The sequence below is a fragment of the Pavona decussata genome, unplaced genomic scaffold (assembly GCF_977016875.1).
Source record: "Pavona decussata unplaced genomic scaffold, jaPavDecu1.1 SCAFFOLD_157, whole genome shotgun sequence".
Classification (NCBI taxonomy): domain Eukaryota; kingdom Metazoa; phylum Cnidaria; class Anthozoa; order Scleractinia; family Agariciidae; genus Pavona; species Pavona decussata.
The window spans coordinates 446790-462093 of record NW_028145569.1 but is presented as its reverse complement, the minus strand read 5'-3'; the positions used below and the strand labels follow the sequence as shown (position 1 = coordinate 462093).

Here is a 15304-nt window from a genome sequence, read left to right as displayed (position 1 = left end):
GACTTCCGCTCTCAAAATAGCGTCTGATAAATAGGTTAAGACATATCAGAGGCACCGAACGAATCGTTTCGGTAAATTATCTGTTCGGAAGGCCCTTAATCCCCTACAATTTTCTGAAGGGAATTTTCACCTCGAACTTTCGTAATATGGGAAATTTAAGGCCTAGTGTTTTCGGATTGATAAAAAATGTCGTTTCGGGTGTCGAAAAAAGGTCAGCTAAGATTTTCGAAAGGAAATAAGACCTGGAGATTTCGGGTGTCGAAAAAAGGTCAGCTAAGATTCCCGAAAGGAAATAAGACCTGGAGATTTCGGGAAATGTATCAAGATGCCCTAGTAATTTCGAAAAGACTCAGGTTACCCTAGAATGACCGAACAGATAAAAATATTAGAGCGCGGCCTAAAATGAACCTACAGATAGCCTAAAATAGCGTTTCAAAGGATCTGAGAGAAAACTGTCGTGTGCCCCTGACTGATATCACATGCAATAGACTTTTGTTACTCGGCGGCCATGTTGAGTCTCAGGAGAATAAAAAGCTTTGTTTTTGCACGGCTAGCCTCGCGTGCGGGCGAGGCTAGCTGTGCAAAAACAAAGCTTTTTATGCCTGAGACTCAACATGGCCGCCGAGTGATAAAGGTCTATCGTCTCGTGACGAGTAAACTGAATAGTAATATTCTTTACTGGAAACAAGCATGGGCACTCAACTTTCAAGCCCTTTCCAGTAAATAGCTTCTCTAGTTTTTCTATTAATTACGGCTCAATATCCTATACAGAAAATGACTAAAAAAAATCATGATTTGTCTGGTCACGTGATCACTATTGTTGCGTTACTGGACACAGAAACGCTCAACCAAAGCATAACGTAACCTAAGGTCAACATTGTTTTGGTGGTACATCGTTCAAACCTTTTGATGAAGGACTTTGAAGGACATCTATCGTTCTCGCCCCGGTTGTTCAAAAAGCGGATAACTTTATCCAGCGGACAAGTCGCTATCCAGCGGATAAAATTTATTAGTTGGAGTACATTTTTATCCACTGGATAACGATTTATCCGCTGGATAAAGTTATCTGCTTTTTGAACAACCGTAGGAACTGGCAATTTGTTCCGTTGTCCTCTATCAGTTAGAAAAGTGTTTTGAAGATTTCAATTCGGACTGAAATGTTCGGAAATTAACACTTTACTTTTCTTTTCACTGATGCATACAACAGAAAAAAAGAAATTGGTTGCAAGCAGCCCTGAAAGTGGATGAATGGAAATGTTAAACCCAGTAAGCTGCACACAGGGCGTGAAAGACAAAGTGCGATTTGGAAGGGTAGCGCGGTGGATAGAATCTAGCCTATTAAGGTCGTTGCAATTCGTACACTTAAAACAAATTTACTTAAAACAATTCCTCAGTAAAAATGAAGTATGACTTGGTGATCAATGCGGCTTAAGTATGAGACAATCCTTAGCAATTTCTTGAGGTTCGTTTGAATATGGGTGAGTCCTATGACCCCAATTTTCGAGTTGCTGTAAACCTCATTTGAAAGCGAGGCTAGGTGCAAAGCTTTTCATTTGAAAAAGTTAGTTTTGTCTGCATTTGAATGAAAACTAATTTTCGTGATAAAAACTTTGCACTTAGTCTCTCTTTCATAATGAGGTTCAAAGCAACTCGGAAATGGCCGATTCTTACTCGACAAACTTGGCTCGTTTTCTGTCGCTCACTCGGGTATATTTCTCGAACAGCGGCCGGCACTCAAGCCGTATCGAACAGCAATTAATAACATTAATATTCAACTTTAAGTTGAAAACGGAAACTTCACTCGTCGATCTCAAGTCACGACTCTCGTGACCTTTGGAAGAAGAACTCAACTGAAAATCGCTTGTTTTGCTACAGTAACCAAGTGTCGTATACTTTGCTTCAAGAGTCGGCTGAAAAACATGCGAGTCTACAACATTCGCATAATTCGTTTCTTTCTGAGTCTGATTTGGACAGAGCTCGTATCTTCTTCCCTCGTTGTTCGTGTTTCTAAAACTAAAGGACACGATTACTCCTCCTGTTGGGTTTCGAATTCAACGACGCCATGCAAATCTGTGGATTATGCTTTAGGCGCTCTTCAAGAAAGCAGAAACAGCAATGAGACGATCTTCACTTTCTCGATCGAAGACCAAATCTACTACCTGGAGAAACGCGTTCAGATATCTCAAACCAGCAAAGAGAAGATTATTTTCCTGAAATCGGGTAACTCAGATGCTCGAAATGTTATTCGCTGCGAGAATAAAGTTGCTGGTATTGACATAGGAACAAAAGACAACACCGATCATCAAACAAGAAATATTCACTTTCAGAACCTCGAATTCCAAAACTGTGGACCTCACACCGCGGCTGTTGTGCTTATCTGGAACTCCATTGACATCAGCTTCACAAATTGCGTGTTTGGTCATAACACGCAGGCAGGAATGAACGCCTATGATAGTGGGGTGACAATCGAAAGCTGCACTTTCGTGAATAACACTTCTAATGGTCATAATTCAAACCAGGAGTACAAAGAAGGAGTTGATTCTGCCGGAGGTGGTGCAGGGTTTTTGTATCACAACGCAGTGAATCTGTCTCTAATCATCAGAAATTCCATCTTTGAATCCAACGCTGCCGTGACAAATACCTCGTTGCACTTCATCGCCCCTTCCTCTAACGTGTCTCATTTCACAACTGGAGGTGGGGGAATAATTGTCGTGTTTAGAAGGACCGCTACGGATTGCCGAGTTGTGATAGATAACAGTGTCTTTTTAAACAATACCGCTACGTACGGAGGGGGGATTTACTTCGCTGATTCTAACATGGCCGTCAGGAACACCTATACTGTAACTAACTCGAATTTTAGCGGGAACCACGCAGGGCAAACTGGAGGGGGGTTGATTTTCTCACAATGGGATAATGCGTCCAGCACAACAACCGTCTTCAGAAATTGCATCGTCAGCGAAAACACGTCAAAACGGGGAGCAGGGATGAACGTGTTTTTAATGAACTACGATTCAAAAGCGAATGACTCCGTGCTAAGGTAAGGTTTGTTTATAGAAAACAGCAACAGAGTCGAGTACACTCTATTAATTTTGGATAAGAGCCTTTTTTGTAAGAACGTTCGGGCTGAGATTAACTACAATTTAAGGACATACTTAGAACAATACCCAGGCAGAGAGTCAGTTAATTAAGAACATTTTTATTTTGACCAAATGTTTTTAAAAGGAACAATATAAATACGGATAAAATAATACTTGTAAAACTTCATTATATACAGTGTAGGCGCGTAGCGTGCGAGAGCAGAGGCCTTTTCCGCGGCCTTTGTTTCACGCGAAAAGTGAAATGTGTGAAACAAAAGCCGGAATTGGCATCTGCTCTCATAGGCTAATGGGCGCCGGGTAAAAGTTGGTTAGTAGAAAATTCTTGTATCTTTGATATTATAGCTCAGTCTGCCTTCTTACTTAGCAGTTAAAGTCATTCTTTCTTTTTGTCATCCTGGCCCGCCAAGATTAGCTCTGCTACCTGCGGCGCCAAGAAATTGTCCATGTAAATTTATACAAGCACCTAATAAAGTTGAATTTGAGGTAGGAGAGTGAGGGCATGACCGAGCCAACTTTTCCTCTTATAAATGAGCAATTCCATATTTTCACTTTTCCTTTCATTCCATTTTTTATTTAGGTTTCACAGCGTGACATTTAGTAACAACCACGGTAACGCAAGCTCCGCAATCCGCTTCACAACTGCGTTACCATATGGCAGTACAGTGGACGTCACACCAGAATTTATCAACTGCACTTTCAAAGACCACAACATGCCAAATTTCGCACACACAAGCCCGGTCACAATTCAGCGAGTCAACTTGAAGTTTGAGGGTAGCAATGTTTTTCAACGAAATTACGGAGGTAATGGTGTTGGTTTTTTAGCTGAATTTAAGTATGATTTGTTCCGTTATTGTTTTACTCCTTTTTTACGCTCTGTGATTTGTAAAAATTTCTGCGCCGTTCCCGAAAAGATTTGAAACCAATGTCAATCGTGATTGGTCACGGGCCGGCCCCGCGCTCGGCATAGGTTGCATGTTTTCCCGCGCTTATTAGCGCCTGATGTGTATATTTGCTTCAAACTCTGATTAGTTAAAGGTCGACGGTGCCTACTTTTGTTACTATGCATATGCATTACGTTCTGCGCATCTCGAGATACTCGGGTTTCCTATGGGTGGTGCCTACTAACATAGGGATATTTTTGGCGGTTTAAAACTTTGCGGAGAAAGCAGAACTTAGCAAATGCTCTTGGTATCCAAAATGAAAACTTGGGGTAACCATGCATTTTTCAGAGATAATAAAGCTTTAATTTGAAAAAAAAAAAAAAAAAAAACACCATACATTGCTTTGTATTTTACTGCTATTTAGGACAATTGTTGCTTAATGTTGCTTAATTCTCTCTAAAAAAAAATGCGTGGTTACCCCCAAGTTTTTTGGATTCCAATAACCCTTGCTAAGATCTGCTTTTCCCGCATAGTGATAAACCGGACAAAAATACTTCGGTATACTTAGGCACCGTCCTTAACTGCGTTGCTCAAAGTGATTACTTCTCATCTAACGTTTCGCGACTCTAAAGATTGAACAGGGCTCTAATGAAATCGTTTTTGTCGCATTTTAATATATCCAATGTATTTGTGGTGTTCAGCGACGGCTGTGATACATAAGACTGGCATGTACCTCATGCAGTAATCCAATGGTTGCTGTGGTTCAGCTATATTAATTCTCTGAAAGACTTCCAAAGTATTCTCCAAATATACAATGAAACTACAGGTAAAGTATTGATGGCGTTTCGACCTCGTTTGTGCTGGCTGGCGAAGGGCGATGGGCACTTAGAATTCAAGAAAGTTCCCGTTTAACGTTCACTCTTGACCTCGGGAAGCAATATATTTCCTAGCATCATTGTGCTTCAATTAATCAATCAATCAATCAATCAGTCAGTTAGTCAATCAATCAGTCAGTAATTTATTTATCCACATTAAGTCTAATGAGCTCAGTAAAGCTCCTTCAAAATACGAACGTGCTTAAAATTATAAAAATTAAAAGTACATACATATATTCCTTTAGGTGGAGCAGCTGCTCTTCAGGATTGCGTCGTCTTCATCCACGGAACGCTGACATTTACCAACAACACAGGGTCTAATGGCGGAGCACTGTTCATTCGATCAAGTCAAATCAAACTTTTCCCCGGCAGTGAGCTGGTCTTCTTGGGTAATATAGCAAGGGGATTGGGCGGAGCCATTTTTGTGTGGGAAAATCTACTGGATGAGTTCATCCACGTGAATAATCCAGACTGTTTCCTGGCGTATAGCGATCCACTCGTACCCCCGTCAAGGTGGAAGGTAAGATCATATCAATGTAGGTAGGTAGTTTATAAAACTTTTATACAATTTTAACTTTCAGAAAAACACGCAACACCAGTTTAAAGTAACGCTTGAGAACTTCCACATGAATGCTTATATCAACTTCAAAGTTTTCTTCCTGCTAAAACTCTTCAAAGAACTCGTAAAACATTATGTAAGAACGGGGTCTTCAATTGGCTCGGCATGTGGTCGCGTGGGGGATTTTAAAAGCGAGCGCATCGACAAGGAGCTTCTCAGTTAAGTGCACATTTATTCCTGCTGTACCTATTACACTTGCTGTTCCCGTTGTACCTGCTCTACCAATAACGTAGGGGATGTTTTTCTGTGTTTGGCGACGTAAAAGAAAGGGGTACAACATTTTCTAGTTTTATGTATGTAAAATGTGTGTCATTTTGGTAAAAGATTGTATGGTGAAATGGCAAGAGTTAAACTTCCGGGTGAAGCCCTCTCTGTATGAAAGGTTATTGAATACCTCCCTGGGAATGCCTGAAGCGTGCATCGACCTATGATCCTATTTTAACTATAGTTTTTTTTTCTCCATGTGTAGTTGCTTATTCTCCGATCTATTGCAACGCCCGTTGCCAACTGTCTCTCCAAAGTGGACTGACAACTCATCCTCCCTAAATACCTTAAATACCGTTTTCACAAACCATTTTTATTGGATAGTAATGTTTAAGAATATTTTAAGCCTGGCGAATAAATGAAAATGATGTAATATTCAATGAATGACGCTGGCATACTCGGAGAAAGGAAATCCGAGTGCTTCTATCAGGAGTCGAACCTAAGACCTTCCGATTAGAGCATCCGAACTAGTAATCGGAAGGTCCCTGATAGGAGCACTCGGATTTCCTTTTCCGAGTATGCCTGCGTCATTCATTGAATATTACATCATTTTCACCATTTTTATTGTTGTCTTTTTAGACCAATGTATCATTCATTGAAAACAGCAGTACGCTGAAAGGAGCTGCAATTTACATCTCATCCCTTCAACGTTGTCTATGGAATGAAGAATTTCCTTTCCACGATACGCATAAAGCTCTCCGTTGGTCAAGTAACTTCGTATACAAAAACAACTCGCTAATTTTAATTTCAGATCGCAGTTTGCAAGTGTTGACTGGTTCTAAATATGATATCGCTACAGATACTAAAACCTATCGATCGACTATAGAAGATAACTCTACTGTGAAGGTATGAATTTAAATTGCTTTCTTATTTGTTCATTAGCCTGTTCTCCCGTTCCTTATTAATTTTATTTGTTTTCTTTCATTCGGTCATTCGTTTGTTCGTAAAAGCTCGTTCGTTCGTTCGTTTGTTTGGTCTGTCATTCATTCATTCATTCATTCATTCATTCATTCATTCATTCATTCATTCATTCATTCATTCATTCATTCATTCATTCATTCATTCATTCATTCATTCATTCATTCATTCATTTATTCATTCATTCATTCATTCATTCATTCGTTCATTCATTTATTCATTCATTCACATCCATCTCTCCATCCATCCATCCAGCCATCCATCCATCCATCCATCCATCCATCCATTTCTTCGTTCGTTCGTTCGTTCGTTCGTTCGTTCGTTCGTTCGTTCGTTCATTCATTCATTCATTCATTCATTCATTCATTTAATCAATCAGTCAATCAGTCAATCATTCATTCGTTGTAAGAATGTAAATTGTACATTAATATGACATTAAAACTACACAAAAAAATGTTCCTTTTCATACTTCAATACCTCTAGATACCTCATGTTCAAACATTGCTTATTTACGTTTGATAACGACGAAATGGTGTCCGGCTCGAAACGTCATGCCACTTCATTTTATCTTAAAATTGCCACTGAAACTTTATTTCAGCTTGCTCCCGGCGAACACTTCCCTTTGAATCTGGAAGCCCTTGATGAACTTGGACACGAAATAACCACAATAGTGTATGTAGCAGACATCAACGAAGGGAACAGCACATCGGAAATACTGCTTGAAGAAGCTTTGTATGTCCTCTCCCCTAACGAAACTATACCGTTTTCATTTACCGAGCCAGAAGCGCTCTACAACGAGACGAAGGAAAGGAAACTGAAGGCAAAACGAAGGATACAGTTTGTCGCGCCATATTCTACATTGATAAATCGTTTTTCGTTTGAAATGGAGCTTCAGGCATGTCACCCTGGTTTTATATTCTCAAAAGATTCTCAAAAATGTGTGTGCAATACGAAACTGAGCGCTGTTCAGAGGTAAGGAGTGGAATTACAAAACCAAAACAAATTCCTGTTTTTAAGTTTTAAAAAAATGCTTCGAAAAAGAAATTCTTAATTTTCATCTAACAAAATACAGAAGGACGAAACGCACCAGGCCCAAGTTGTTCAAAGAGTGGATAACTTTATCCGTTATCCAGTGGATAAGTCGCTAAGATGTATTACTAGCTAGAGTACATTTTAGCCTCTGGACAGCGATTTATCTAATTTCGTACCCAGATCTTCCTCGCTTTTAACTGGATAACGTTATCCGCTCTTTGAATAACCAAGCCCTAACCCCGCAGACAGGTAAAATCTTCTTACAATAGATAGGTTTCATTTGGTGAATGGTCACTGTCTAACCTACATATTCAGTACCATAGGAAAGTACTGCTTAGTAGCTTTTGTTTGAATGGTCACACTTTAGGATTTCATCCACAGACTCAAAAGTTAGAACCAACTTGTACAGCATAATAAACAGCACCACAGGAAAGTACTGCTCAGTAGCTTTCATTGAATGGTCACACTTTAGGATTTCATCCACAGACTCGAGAGCTAGAACCACTTCCACCTTGTACAGCATAATAAACAGCACCACAGGAAAGTTCTGTTATTAGTCATAATTTCGACTTCACTTTTAGATTAAAAATCTAGAACCACCTGCAGAATCGTCACTGCTATGGGGAGGTACTGCTCAATTGATTTGCCTTCCTTTTGTCATCCTGACTGGCGATCTTCCCGTCGTCCCCCGGGCCACTTTTTCTTCATTTCCGTTTTTCCTCCCATTTCCGACTTTTCGCTTTTGTTTTATGAAGGAGCCTCTGCGGAGGAAACAACCATCGCCAAGTATTCCGGTCATGAAGCGCCCGTAAACTACCGGCGGTCTCAACAGAAAAAGTTGTATCGAAAATGGCGGCCGAAAGAGCACGTTTATTCTATTTGTCTCTATTCGCGAGATTTCTATCCTTTCCATACAATTTCTTTGTAAAATTTGACGCCATTTTGTGAGCTATTTTCATGTTGACCGCTGGCGTATCGTGGGCGCGTGACCGCATTTGTTGGCGATGAACAATTTTTTTTCTTATCCATTTGTTACTACTGCAGTCTTAGGTGTGGTTTCCTTAGCGAATTGCTTTGAATAGCGAAAAAACATATTTGTATTGATAGAAATGTTAAAATAAAGGTTCAGTATTGTTAACAATTACCCTAGGCTAAGAGTAATCTAATATTTGATATCTTCTGCTGGGGATGACGTGGATGGAAATGGATTTCAACTTGAAAACTTTGGTCAACTTTTTAAAGTTCTCCCTGTGTGTTTTGGAGAAATTGCTGAAAACTGATTTAAAGTTTGTTCTTCATTTGAGAAGTCATTTAATATTTTCCTCCCGATGCTATACGAAGAATTTTATGTTAGCGAAAAGATTCTATGTTAGATTATAGTTAATTCAAGGCAGTGGTTAATCCTGACAAACTTTCTTTGTGATATGTTTTTGTTTACCTTTTTGGCCTTGACCGTCCACAAAAAACAATAGAATTTGGAATGCGTTTGGAGCACTGAACTGACCAGTCGAAGCGTTTTTGTCTAGATATTCAACTATGGTGTAAACGTGAAAACAAAGGATTGTGCAGGGTCACGGCCCTTCCAACTTCAGGCCCGTAGCAAGGCTAAAACAACCGAGGGGGCTTAGCAAAATGGTGAAACAAAACTACAACCCCCCCCCCCCCCCCCCCCCCCCCCCCACTGTCACTCCAAAGCAGACGGGACGGGATTTGGGAGTTTAAGATGCAACGAGAACATCAAAAAAACCCGGTAGATTTAGTAAGTAAAACAATAATTTTGCACCTAGATCACACTCTTAGGTACATGTGTTTGCCTTTTGTTTAACGTGGACTACTACGTAAAGTTTCCTAATTTCACGTTTGAAGGACGACGTACACAAACGACGACAAATTTTTCTTTCTCTTTTTAAATTTGGAATCGGGCAGTAAGAATCCGACTGCAGGAGATTTTTTTTTCTCTGGTCCTGAGGACATATTTGAGTGGCGTTTTTGTGTGACAACGCGGGTACACTCAATTTTTATAAACTAAGGACATTTGCGTTGCTTAAAATGAGCGGATGTCTTAGAAAGCAAGTAGTTTATCTCGACAGCTTTTACGGCTTTAGATTGGTTGATTTCAATCCAGTTTGATTCTTATTTCTGATTCACAAGATAGGAGTGCCTGTTAGCGAAGGAAACTGACAGGTAGTAAACAGACTACCGAAGGTTGTGAAAAGGCACTTGCGGCGTCAGAATTCAACATTAATTTGTTTTAATTATATTTTTTGGGCACATTGCTTTTTAACTTTCAAAAATTCTGGGGGGGCTCAAGCCCCCCCCCCCCCCCTGCCCCTCCCCCCGCTACGGGCCTGCCAACATAAATAGCAGCACCATTGTTTTCATGGCAAGGTTTCCAAACCAGTCACTCGATAAACTATGGTTAGATGTTTGAGTAGCTTTGATCAAAATACAACAAAATATTCGTGATAGTACCTCCTTAACATCATTTCTGTCTCCGCAACAACAGATGCGAGAATGGTCATACGGTGTACTTGAAAGAGGGATACTGGGCAAGCTCCATCAACGGTTCCTTGGTAGCTTACTGCTGTCCATTCAAGTACTGTAACTGTACGCGAAAACCTGGCTTGCCCGGATGTTTATTTGATCCAGAAAACAGTAATCACCAGTGCTCAAAAAACCGAGAGGGTTGGATGTGTGGAAAATGCGTGGGAAATACCAGCGTTGGATTAAGGTATTGGATATGAACTGTTGCACTCTGGCACTCATTGCTTAACAGTTTATAGACCTTTGTCACTCGGCGGCCATGTTGAGTCTCAGGGGAATAAAAAGCTTTTGCACAGCAAGCCTCGCCCAAACGCAAATTCAGCGCGAGGCTTGCCGTGCAAAAACAAAGCTTTTTATTCTCCTAAGTCTCAACATGGCCGCGGTGTGATAAAGGTGTATCACTTCTACTATGATAAAAGTACGCGTCTCCGAGTGAAACTCTCTTAAAGCGGAATCACAATCAGACCGTGTGAATTTTAATTTTTTCGTTAACCTTTTTGAAAAGTCTCGAATGTTGCTAATGTACAGTATGTGGCATCCCATTTTCAATTCCCTTTCAGTAACTTACACAATAGGCCATTTTACAGTTGTGTGCTAAGTGACCTGGTCTTGGATTCTAAGCGAGGCTGGGGTTGACCTTGTTTTGATACAGACCTCACTACTTATTATACGTAAATGCAACTAGTAAGCATAAGAACAGCATGATCTACATATGAAAAGCAGTGAGGTTTGTATCAAAACAAGGTCATCCCCAGCCTCGCTCAGAATCCAAGACCAGGTCACTTAGCACACAATTGAAAAATGGGCTATTCCCTGATTCACAGGCTTCGCTCGTCAAACTGTTACGCGAACTAAAATCTTCGGCGATCTTCGGAAAGCGATCGGAAACGTTCGCATTAGTTTTTTATAATATTCTGGTAGAATACAAAGCAACTGAATTTAGTTGTTAATTTCGCTGTTATTATTCCTAGACATTAACTACCCTTGAGTCATTTTGATTTACTTCTACGCAAACTCGTCTGCAGACTCCCCTAGACCTCAGTTATTATTCAACCTCGTTCCCAAGACCCCTCCAAGGAAAAAGCTCTGGAAGCGAGGTTGGTTTTTATTCACTAATAGGCCATTCCGAGTTGCTTTGAATCTCGTTATGAAAGCGAGGCTAAGTACAAACTTTTTAGTATGAAAATTAGTTTTCATTCATATGCAAACAAAAGAGCTAATTATTTATAAGAAAAGCTTTGAACCTTGCCTTGCTTTCACAATGAGGTTCACAGCAACTCGGAAATGGCCTATTTATTTCCCTCGCAATGTTTTCAGCTGGCGTGCGTTGAACATCTAAGCCGCTCTTCTCTCTAACAGGTGGAGTGAGTGCACTGAATGTAAAAAATCTGGATGGATGTTGGGCGTGGTCATTCCACTCGTGATGGCTTTGTGCGTGCTTGTCATCTGGCTCAATCCCGGCATCTCTAGCGAGCTACGAGGACCCTTGTTTTTCTTTCAAGTCCTGCGCTTCATTTTCGATCCCAACAGTGAATTAGGACATGATTTTCTTCCGGCGGACTTATTCAACTTTGGAGGTCCATTCATCTTTCTTTTCACCACCTGTATTGTCCAAGGCCTGGATAATTTGTACTCCATCGCGTTTGGCTACTTGGTTCCATTCTTGGCCCTCTTTGTCTTCCTCCTGGCGTACTGTCTAAGCGCCAATTACTGCCTGAAGTTTAGCTTTCGTAGCCGCTCCATGCTCCAGTCATTTTGGCTTCTCCTGCTCTTCGTTTATAATTACCTCGTGGAAACTTCATTCCTGATCCTGTTTTGCCCCAAAGTAGGCAGTAAACACGTTTTATTCTATGACGGCACGATTGAATGTTTCCGTGGTAATCATCTGCCTCTAGGAATCATTGCTATAGTGGTGTTGGTCTTACTGGTTATTCCTCCGCCCATACTGGTTTTTCTTTTAACCAATGGCTTTTGGAGAGTCGGCGATCCTCAGTATGTGGGTACATTGATCAACAGCTTGCGCCCCGAGTGCCGTTGGTGGTGGTCAGTGGATTTGGGTCGTAGAGTACTCGTGGTTGCTACATATGCCTTTGTCCCTAACTGGCAAATTAAAAAGGTGAGAAAAATGGATACTAAATCCCTCATAAAAAGCGAGTGCAAACTCATTAGAGGGAAATGACACTCAAACTTAATGCGCATGGATAACGTTTTAAACTTCCAAGAACACTCCAACTCAAAATAGGAAAGTTTCTCAAATTAAATTAGAAAATTGGAAAGCATCATATGAAAGTAAGCTCGATTTCCGCCGCTCTCTCGAGACCGGTCTTTGTTCCTCCCCGAGAGAGGAGCTTCGGCTCATTTCCCGAACAGCGCCTGGTAATCGAGCTCAATGAAAGTACCACTTTGCAACTTTCATTGAAATTAGGTTCATACTTTAAGGTGTATGACATATTTATTTTATTTGCTTGGTCAAATGTCTATGTTGTTCTCGTATGATAATCGAAAAAAATATTCCTTATCAATTTTTTCCCCCGCGTTTGAGGTGTATAAAAGCGTCAAATTTCACTTCCCGTTGGGTACAAAACCGCGCAAAACGAGAGGCTGGGGATAGTAGAGCTGTGACGTCAATACAGTAACGCTAAGTCTCGCGGTTCTCTATTCCTCAGTTGTTTTAATTCTGAGTATTCAACAATCCCATTCATATTTTCGTTAACACAGTTTTCTTCCTCTGCACTCGAAAAACAACTGAAGAGAACTACGCGATTATTTCTACTCATTCAACTTGTAAAAAAAACGGCGAACTACCCAGAAACCAAATTGGTAGGCGTGGTGTTCGAGCTAAGAAAGGGAATGAAAAAATTCACCGTCGTCTTCTCACGTTCTCTTGGTTATTTCACGTTGTTGTTTTGCCGAGGACAGCAACGAAATGTACCGGAATTTAAAACGCACGTGCAAAGCGATTGTTTTTGCTCATTAAACCTATTGTTTTGCGGCGTTGTCGTTACCGTCGCCATCGTCGTTACCAGGATATGATTACTGTGATTATGCACTGAAGTTTTCCTATGCCGTTTATACTCAATTGTTTGTCTTCAGTAACATTCAGCGCTTCCAGGATGGGATTAACAACATACGGATTAACGAGATATTTTTCCTTTTGTGTTCTAGATCATCATGATCTTTGTGTGCGTGGTAATCCTGACCGTACACAGTAACGGTCAACCTTACATGAAACAGCGTGCAAACTTCGCGGAGTCCTTGTACCTGCTGGTTCTATGCACGTTGGCGATAATGCAAATTGTGGAGCACAAGGACGCACAATACTATGTCTGCCTGATTCTTTTGATAATTACGTTTGCTCACACACTTGTGGTATTCTTGTATAAGGCCGTGCGGTTCTTCCGCAACCGTTTTGGCCACTGCGCATGCTTGCTGAAAACAGCCATGGACAGGAGGAGTTACGAGGAATTGGAAAACACGCAAACAGATCCGAACCTCGATATTGACGCTCAACGTCAGCGGAGCATTTTGGATTCAATCTTTAGCACCTCTGAAGAATCGGAACATGGTAAGATCTTGCTAAACAATTATCTCCTTTTCAGTCCAGTTAATCATCTGTCCTCAAGGTATTGCTATCGAGGAACTATTAGAGTGTTACGAAACAAAATCTGCTATTCAACGTCCGTTGATCTCCCAAGTTGATTTCCAGACCACAAATTTGACAAATGTTTCTTCATAAGCATGACTCAATTTGGAGGGTTAATCTCCCAATTTTTTCTCTGATTTTTCTCCCAATCCCACCCCCCTCCCCATTCATCCCACTCCACTACACCTGCAACCTAGGCTAATGAGGATTATTAAAAACCTGATAACGTAGTGCCAGAATTTTAATTGGCTTAGCGGCCATGGTATATCAGCCATTATACCATGCCGAGAAATGTAGCAATCATTAAATTGTTTTCTGGTTGTTCTTTTAAGGCGAAATCAGCAAGATCTAACAATATTTCTTGGTTGTTTTTGGTAAAAAAAAAAAATTATTCCACTCAAGGTTGCTAGATATGAGATGATAGACCTTTATCACACGGCGGCCATGTTGAGTCTCGGGAGAATAAAAAGCTTTGTTTTTGCACGATAAGCCTCTCACAGCACTGAATTCGCGTCTGGCCGAGGCTTGCCGTGCGAAACAAAGTTTTTTATTCCCCCGAGACTCGACATGGCCGCCGAGTGATAAGGGTCTATTGTAGCCAACGAGGCGCATTGTTACCTGAGGGTAATTAACAAGGGAAACGTTCTTGGTCATTTTTGAAGAATTATGTTCCTCATCCAAATATTTGTGATTTCTTAGGTTCCGACTCATAAGTAAGACTGCAACTGGTGTCAGCGTATGCTCCATGAAACAAAGTCCAGCTTTTGACTACAACCAGATAATGGCGCCTACGGATAAAAGAATCATGAAAGATTAATTAGAACAAGAAAAAAATGATGATCCCTTGGTTATAAGTTCAAACAAACAGTTTTGTCCTTGCGGCTTAACAAAACGATAATTTGAATGGCAAGAGTTCTCATAAAAAAATAATGGAGAAAATCAAGTCAGGTTATTTAGATTTTTGGGGAGAGTGCGCCAAGAAAAATATTGCTATTTGCAGTAGTTTGAAAATATTCTTAACCCCAGAGTTTTAAGTTTTCTTCTCAAACTCATTAATAATTCATCAAGAGAAAACAAAGAAAATCACTACCGTGACCGTGGTTTGGATATGTGATCCTAATTACCATAAAATTTTGCCAACTTTAGCCTTGTATTTCTCCAAGAATTATTGATCATTTTAGAAGCCATATCAAACACTCGAAAGTGTGTTTCATCAGATATCCAAACACCTCAAAGTCGTTTAAAAAAACTCGGCTGCGCCTTGTTTTTTCAACCTACTTCTCAGTGTTTGGATATCTGATGAAACATACCTTCTCGTGTTTGATATATTACGTGATACTCATTCACCAAGCGAAAAGTACGACTCTGGTACAAGAATGATCTAGACACGACCACACGACTTGCAGTCGACGATTCTCAGGTTCGAAGCG

The 15304-nt window shown here is 40.5% G+C and overlaps 1 protein-coding gene across 1 annotated transcript; it reads left to right on the top strand.

Moving 5' to 3' along the window:
• Positions 1–1851: 1851 nt before the first annotated feature.
• LOC146465060 (uncharacterized) lies at positions 1852–14837 on the top strand. Its single transcript, XM_085128976.1, has 9 exons — positions 1852–3037; positions 3676–3899; positions 5100–5374; positions 6317–6583; positions 7254–7627; positions 10194–10418; positions 11591–12347; positions 13397–13796; positions 14574–14837. Exons 1-9 carry the CDS (start codon positions 1920–1922, stop codon positions 14585–14587), a joined length of 3654 nt encoding a protein of 1217 aa, XP_084985102.1. The 5' UTR covers positions 1852–1919; the 3' UTR covers positions 14588–14837.
• The last annotated feature ends 467 nt before the right edge of the window (positions 14838–15304 follow it).